Here is an 8,120-nt window from a genome sequence, read left to right as displayed (position 1 = left end):
ATTTATTTTTATATACATCTACCCCTATATCTAAGTACAGGGGTGGTATATACACACGCCTTATAGGCACATGACATCCCTTACCGACCGCACTGGTTGTTACTGGTCTGTACTGGAGGCAGTACCCGACATCCCAGACCGACCGCCGTGGCGACCAAAGGGACCCGCCCCCCCCGCAATGATGTCACCCAGAGAGGCACGGCGCGCAGGCGGCCATCTTTATTGAGGTCAGGCCACCCGGCGGGCGCACGGCGGGGGCCACCCACGGGCGCGCGGGGGCACCCACGGGGCCCGGCGCGGAGGGGAGGGGGGCGGCGCGGGCACGCGTCAGCAGCGGCGGGGCGAGCGGGGGTAGCGCTGGCGCAGCTCGGCGCGGAAGCGGCGGAAGAGCTGGCGGTTGCGCCGCAGCTCGGCCTCCCGCGCCCCGTGGAAGCCGCCGGCCTCCTTGAAGCCGCGGTGGGCGACGAAGGCGCCGTCCAGCACCGCGAAGCGGAAGCCGGCCACGTGCAGCTCGCACGCCTGGGGGGGAACAGACACGCACCGGCACCCATGGCACCCAGGGCACCCCCACACACCCCTAGAGCACCCCAGGCCCCCCTCTGATGCCTTAGAGCGCCCATAGAACCCCAGAGCACCCACAGGTCCTCTACAGCACCCATAGAACCTCCACAGCACCCACTGATGCTTTAGAGCACCCATAGAACCTCCACAGCACCCACTGATGCCTTATAGCACCCACGGACCCCATATACCCACATAGCACCCACAGGTCCACTACAGCACCCATAGAACCCCCAGAGCACCCACTGATGCCTTATAGCACCCACAGACCCCATAGACCCACATAGCACCCACAGGACCTCTACAGCACCCATAGAACCCCCAGAGCACCCACTGATGCCTTAGAGCACCCATAGACCCCATAGACCCACATAGCACCCACAGGTCCACTACAGCACCCATAGAACCCCCAGAGCACCCACTGATGCCTTATAGCACCCACAGACCCCATAGACCCACATAGCACCCACAGGTCCTCTACAGCACCCATAGAACCTCCACAGCACCCACTGATGCTTTAGAGCACCCATAGAACCCCCATAGCACCCACTGATGCCTTATAGCACCCATAGACCCCATAGACCCACATAGCACCCACAGGTCCACTACAGCACCCATAGAACCCCCAGAGCACCCACTGATGCCTTAGAGCACCCATAGAACCCCCAGAGCACCCACTGATGCCTTATAGCACCCACGGACCCCATAGACCCACATAGCACCCACAGGTCCTCTACAGCACCCATAGAACCTCCACAGCACCCACTGATGCTTTAGAGCACCCATAGAACCCCCATAGCACCCACTGATGCCTTATAGCACCCATAGACCCCATAGACCCACATAGCACCCACAGGTCCACTACAGCACCCATAGAACCCCCAGAGCACCCACTGATGCCTTAGAGCACCCATAGAACCCCCAGAGCACCCACTGATGCCTTATAGCACCCACGGAACCCATATACCCACATAGCACCCACAGGTCCTCTACAGCACCCATAGAACCCCCAGAGCACCCACTGATGCCTTATAGCACCCATAGAACCCCCAGAGCACCCACTGATGCCTTAGAGCACCCATAGACCCCATAGACCCACAGATCCTCTACAGCACCCATAGATGCTCTATAGCACCCACAGACCCCCCATAGCACCCACTGATGCCTTAGAGCAACCATAGACCCCACAGACCCCCAGAGCACCCACAGGTCCTCTACAGCACCCACAGACCCCCAGAGCACTCATAGATGCCTTATAGCACCCATAGACCCCACAGACCCCCACAGCACCCACAGGTCCCCTACAGCACCCATAGATGCTCTCTAGCAACCCAGACCCCCCATAGCACCCACTGATGCCTTATAGCACCCATAGACCCCACAGAGCACCCATAGATGCCTTATAGCACCCATAGACCCCATAGATCCACAGATCCTCTACAACACCCATAGATGCTCTATAGCACCCACAGACCCCCCAGAGCACCCACTGATGCCTTATAGCACCCATAGACCCCACAGAGCACCCATAGATGCCTTATAGCACCCATAGACCCCATAGATCCACAGATCCTCTACAGCACCCATAGATGCTCTATAGCACCCATAGACCCCCCAGAGCACCCACTGATGCCTTATAGCACCCATAGACCCCACAGACCCCCACAGCACCCACAGGTCCTCCACAGCACCCATAGATGCTCTATAGCACCCAGAGAACCCCCAGAGCACCCATAGATGCCTTATAGCACCCATAGACCCCACAGACCCCCACAGCACCCACAGGTCCTCTACAGCACCCATAGATGCTCCTCTATAGCACCCCACACCACCCACAGACCCCCCCCCCCCCATGGCACCCATTGATGCCTTATCGCACCCCCAGACCCCCCCATAGTGCCCATAAACCCTACACAGCACCCCCAGACCCCATAGACCCTGTAGAGCACCCATAGAGTCACAGAGCACCCATAGATCCCTATAGCACCCATGGACTATCTACAGCACCCTTAGACCCCCTACAGCACCCACAGACCTCCAGAGCACCCCCAGACCCTCTATAGCACCTACAGACCCCCTAAGAGCACCCATAGCCCCATGACCACCCCGTAGCGCCCACAGTCCTCATGGCCGCCCTATGGCCACCATGGCCACCCCCCAGCACCCATAACCCCCATGGGCCAGCCCAAGGTCCCCCTGCCACCCCACAGCACCCATAACCCCCACGGCCACCCTATGGTCACCATGGCCGCCCCATAGCACCCACAGCCCTCATGGCCACCCCATGGCCACCACAGCCACCCCACAGCACCCATAACCACCCTGGGCCACACCAAGGCTCCCCAGTCACCCCACAGCACTCATAACACCCCTAGGCCACCCCAAGGCCCCCCAGCCACCCCACAGCACCCATAACCCCCACGGCCGCCCTATGGTCACCACGGCCACCCCACAGCACCCACAGCCCTCATGGCCACCCCATGGCCACCACGGCCACCCCACAGCACCCATAACCCCCCTGGGCCACCCCAAGGCTCCCCAGCCACCCCATAGCACCCATAAACCCCACGGCCGCCCTATGGTCACCACGGCCACCCCACAGCACCCACAGCCCTCATGGCCACCCCATGGCCACCACGGCCACCCCACAGCACCCATAACCCCCCTGGGCCACCCCAAGGCTCCCCAGCCACCCCACAGCACCCATAACCCCCATGGTCACCCTATGGTCACCACGGCCACCTCACAGCACCCATAACCCCCCTGGGCCACCCCAAGGCTCCCCAGCCACCCCATAGCACCCATAAACCCCACGGCCGCCCTATGGTCACCACGGCCACCCCACAGCACCCACAGCCCTCATGGCCACCCCATGGCCACCACGGCCACCCCACAGCACCCATAACCCCCCTGGGCCACCCCAAGGCTCCCCAGCCACCCCACAGCACCCATAACCCCCATGGTCACCCTATGGTCACCACGGCCACCTCACAGCACCCATAACCCCCCTGGGCCACCCCAAGGCTCCCCAGTCACCCCACAGCACCCATAACCCCCCTGGGCCACCCCAAGGCTCCCCAGCCACCCCACAGCACCCATAACCCCCACGGCCGCCCTATGGTCACCACGGCCACCCCACAGCACCCACAGCCCTCATGGCCACCCCATGGCCACCACGGCCACCCCACAGCACCCATAACCCCCCTGGGCCACCCCAAGGCTCCCCAGCCACCCCACAGCACCCATAACCCCCATGGTCACCCTATGGTCACCACGGCCACCTCACAGCACCCATAATCCCCCTGGGCCACCCCAAGGCTCCCCAGCCACCCCATAGCACCCATAAACCCCACGGCCACCCTATGGTCACCATGGCCGCCCCACAGCACCCACAGCCCTCACGGCCGCCCTGTGGTCACCACGGCCACCCCACAGCACTCATAACCCCCCTGGGCCACCCCAAGGCCCCCCGCCACCCCACAGTCCCCTGCCCCCCAGCACCTGGCTGATGCGGTTGAAGCCGTACTGGAGGAAGCGCTCGTCGAAGGGTGGCACGCCGTGGGCTGGCCCCACGTAGAACGGCTCCCAGGGGTCCCGCCATGGGGCCTCGTAGGCCACGCGCAGTTGGGGGACGGGTGGCAGCGCCCACCAGCGCCCGTAGCCCGTGGGTGCTTGGCATCGAGGGCACAACGCCCCATAGAAGGGCCGGGCGTCCCCCGTGCCCCACAGCTGGAGAAGCTCCGCCTTCGTTCCCGGCACCCGTGTCCCCGCACGGACCTCGAAGGCCGGCAGCACAAACACCACCCGGGCCCAGGATGGGGTGGTGGCACCCGGGGAGTTGGGGTCCTCCAGGGCGTTGGGGTCCTCCATGGTGTTGGGGTCCTTCAGGGCGTTGGGGTCCTCCAGGGCATTGGGGTCCTTCAGGGTGTTGGGGTCCTCCAGGGCGTTGGGGTCCTCCATGGCGTTGGGGTCCTCCAGGGCGTTGGGGACGCCTGGGTCGTGGAAGCCCTTGGGGACCTCCATGGCATTGGGGTTCTCCAGGGTGTTGGGGTTCTCCAGGGTGTTGGCATCCTTCAGGGTGTTGGGGACCCCCATGGCGTTGGGGTCCTCCAGGGCGTTGGGGTCCTTCAGGGTGTTGGGGACCCCCATGGTGTTGGGGTCCTCCAGGGCGTTGGGGTCCTCCAGGGCATTGGGGTCCTTCAGGGCGTTGGGGACCCCCATGGCGTTGGGGACCCCTGGGTCATGGAAGCCCTTGGGGTCCTCCAAGATGTTGGGGACCTCCAAGGCATTGGGGACCCCCAGGGCGTTGGGGTCCTCCATGGCGTTGGGGACCCCCGGGGTGCCGGGGACCCCTGGGTCACCGAGGGCGTTGGGGACATTGGGGACCCCCAGGCCGTCGGGGACCTCCGGGGCGTAGGGGCCACCCACCCTGTTGGGGACCTCCAGGGCGCTGAGCACCCCGGGGTCCCTGGGGACACCAGGGAGGGGGGGTCTGTCCCCCAAGCCCCCCGCGCCCCCCCAACCTTTGGGGTCCCCCAAGCCCCCCGGAACCCCCAGGACGTCGGGGTCCCCCAAGCGTCCCGCAGCCGCCCTCCCCGGGGGGTCCCCCCAAAACCCCGCGGCCCCCGCAGCCGGGGGGTCCCCCGCAACCCCCCTCCCCGGGGGGGTCCCCAAGACCCTTCCAGCCCCCCGTTTTGGGGGGTCCGGCCGGGCGCCCCCCGCCCGCAGCAGCCTCAGGAACCCCTCCCGCAGCCCCCGGCTGGGCGCCACGTCGGCGTCCAGCAGCAGCACGAAGCGCCCCCCGATTTTGGGGGGGTCCAGACCCCCGTTGCGGGGGGGACCCCCCCCCTTTTCCTCCGCCGCCCCCGCCCAGGCCACGTTGCGCAGCAGGTTCCCGGGGTACGGCACCCCCAAAACGTAACTGGGGGGGTCGGCGGCCGCCAGGCGCCGCAGGGCCCCCCGACACCCCCGTGGGGTGGGGGGGCCGGGGTTGGGGGGGGGAGCGGGGGGGGGCGCGGCCGCCCCCACCACCGCGTGTAACCGTAAGCGACCCCGTAAAGCCCGGCAGGGCCCCCCCAAAACGGCCAACAGCTCCCCCAGCCCCTCCTCGGGTACCCCGAAAACCGCCACCGAGAGCGGGCCCCCCCACAGCCCCCCCACGGCCCCCCCCAGCGCCCCCGCCACCCGCCCCGGGGTGCCGTGGGTGGCCAGGACCAGTTCGGGGGGGTCCCAGCTCGGGGGGGGCCCCAAAAGGTCTCGATACACCCGGAAGGTCCCCGAGGCGTCCAGCACCCCCCGGGGGGGGGGCGGGGGGGGCGCCGGGGGGGAGGGGGGAGCGGGGGGGGGGCAGGGCTCGCAGGTAGAGGGTCTGCAGCAGCGCCAGCCCCCCCAGTAGCCAGGCGCAGCCCCCCAGTAGCCGCCCTCGGCCCATGGCCTGCGGCGTCTGGGCCGGGGGCTACTGGGAGGGGACTGGGGGGAGTGCTGGGGGCAACTGGGAGGGGACTGGGGGGGAGCTGGGGGCAACTGGGAGGAGACTGGGGGCTGCTGGGAGGGGGCTAGAAGGGTGCTGGGGGGTCTGTGGGGCTACTGGGAGGGGACTGGGGGCTGCTGGGAGGGGGCTAGGAGGGTGCTGGGGGGTCTGTGGGGCTACTGGGAGGAGACTGGGGGCTGCTGGGAGGGGGCTAGGAGGGTGCTGGGGGGTCTGTGGGGTACTGGGAGGGGACTGGGGGGTGCCGGGGGGGTCTGTGGGGCTACTGGGAGGGGACTGGGGGGGTGCCGGGGGCAATTGGGAGGGGACTGGGGGCTGCTGGGAGGGGGCTAGGAGGGTGCTGTGGGGTCTGTGGGGCTACTGGGAGGGGACTGGGGTTACTGGTGGGGCTGGGGCACGCTGGGGGCACTGGGAGGGTGCTGGGGTGACTGGGATGGTACTGGGGGGGTGCTGGGGGCTACCGGGGGTCACTGGGAGCGTACATAAGCGTATACTGGGAGGGTGCTGGGGGGTACTGGGAGTTACTGGGGGGGTGCTGGGGAGCACTGCGACCTGTATGGGGTCACTGGGACCAGTTCTACAGGGTCACTGGGACCAGTGCTAAGCCAGGGCCAGTGTGGCATGCTGGGTTACTGGGACCAGTATGGCCTTACTGGGACCAGTACAGACAGTTACTGGGACTAGTATAGGGGGTTACTGGTCCAGTATCGGCGCTGGGACCAGTATGGGGGTGCTGGGAGCTATTGGCGGAGTGAGTGGGGCCAGTGCTGGGGGTTACTGGGACCAGTATGGGTGCTGGGAGCAGCCCGGGGGGGACTGGGCCCAGTCCGGGGGCGTCACTGGGCCCAGTTTAGGGGCGGGGAGGAGGCACTGGGCCCAGTTTGCCGGGGGAGGGGGGGGGCACTGGGCCCAGTCTAGGGAAGGAGCTGGGCCCACTTTGGGGCGGGGGGGGGGGACTGGGACCAGTCTGGGGGGGGGACTGGGCCCAGTTTGGGGCCGGGACCCGCCGGGCCGGGAGCTCACCGCGCGCGTCGCCGGGAGGAAGTACGCATGCGCGGGGCGGGACCCAGGCGCCCGGGGGCGGGACCCAGGCGGCCCGAGGGGCGGGGCTTAGGCCTTCGCGGGGCGGGGCCTGCCGGGTGCCCTTGTTCCGCCCCGCCCATCGCGTCTCCGCAGCGCTCGTGCGCCGTGGTCCCCCCCCACCCTTGGGTGCCCCCCGGATGCCTGGGTCCCCCCTAAATATATGGGGTGCCCCCCACCCCTGGGTGCCCCCCGGATGCCTGGGTCCCCCCTAAATATATGGGGTGCCCCCCAATTTCTTGGTTCCTCCCGGAGTCCTGGGTCCCCCTGAAATATATTGGGTGCCCCCCACCCCTGGGTGCCCCCGGATTCCTGGGTCCTCCCTAAATATATGGGGTGCCCCCCACCCCTCGGTGCCCCCGGATTCCTGGGTCCTCCCTAAATATATGGGGTGCCCCCCACCCCTCGGTGCCCCCAGACTCCTGGGTCCCCCCTAAATATACGGGGTGCCCCCCACCCCTGGGTGCCCCCCGGACTCCCGGAAAGAAGCTGCCACGGGCACAGGGACGACGGCGGCCACTTTATTGCCGGGGGGTGTCGGGGCCGTGGGGCCTCCAAGGGACCTTGGGGACATCGGGGACACGGGGGCTGTCGGGCCACCATGTGTCTCCGTCGCTTGGGTGGGGACGTTGGGGACAATGGGGGCCAGTCCCTCGCGGTGGGGACATCGGGGATGTCGGGCCGTGGTGGGTCTCAATCCCTTGAGTCAAGGTCATGTCAATGTCCCACATCCTCCAGGGACATCAGGGCTGGTGGGGACACGGGGGGACGTCAGGCCGCGGTGGGTCTCCATCCCTTGAGCCAGGGGGGTGATGGTGTCCCCCCTCCTTCGGGGACAGTGGAGACACTGGGGACGCTGGGGACATCAGGCTGTGGTGGGATCTCCGGCCCTTGATCCAGGGTGATGAAGAGGTCCCACATCCTCCGGGGACATCAGAGGCGTTGGGGACGTTGGGCCACGACAGGTCTCAGTCCTTCGTGTTGGGGACAT

At 67.1% G+C, this 8,120-nt stretch overlaps 1 protein-coding gene across 1 annotated transcript; it reads right to left on the bottom strand.

The window, feature by feature from the left end:
• Window positions 1-327: 327 nt before the first annotated feature.
• Window positions 328-7,703, bottom strand: B4GAT1 (beta-1,4-glucuronyltransferase 1; the record flags this gene model as incomplete). The annotated part of the gene is made up of 3 exons (XM_082012386.1): window positions 328-519; window positions 4,063-6,042; window positions 7,587-7,703. 3 exons carry the CDS (start codon window positions 7,701-7,703, stop codon window positions 328-330), a joined length of 2,289 nt encoding a protein of 762 aa, XP_081868512.1.
• Between the last annotated feature and the right edge of the window lie 417 nt (window positions 7,704-8,120).

The sequence above is a fragment of the Phaethon aethereus genome, assembly GCF_964289735.1.
Source record: "Phaethon aethereus genome assembly, chromosome: 37".
Lineage (NCBI taxonomy): Eukaryota > Metazoa > Chordata > Aves > Phaethontiformes > Phaethontidae > Phaethon > Phaethon aethereus.
This window is presented reverse-complemented; position numbering and strand designations above follow the sequence as displayed.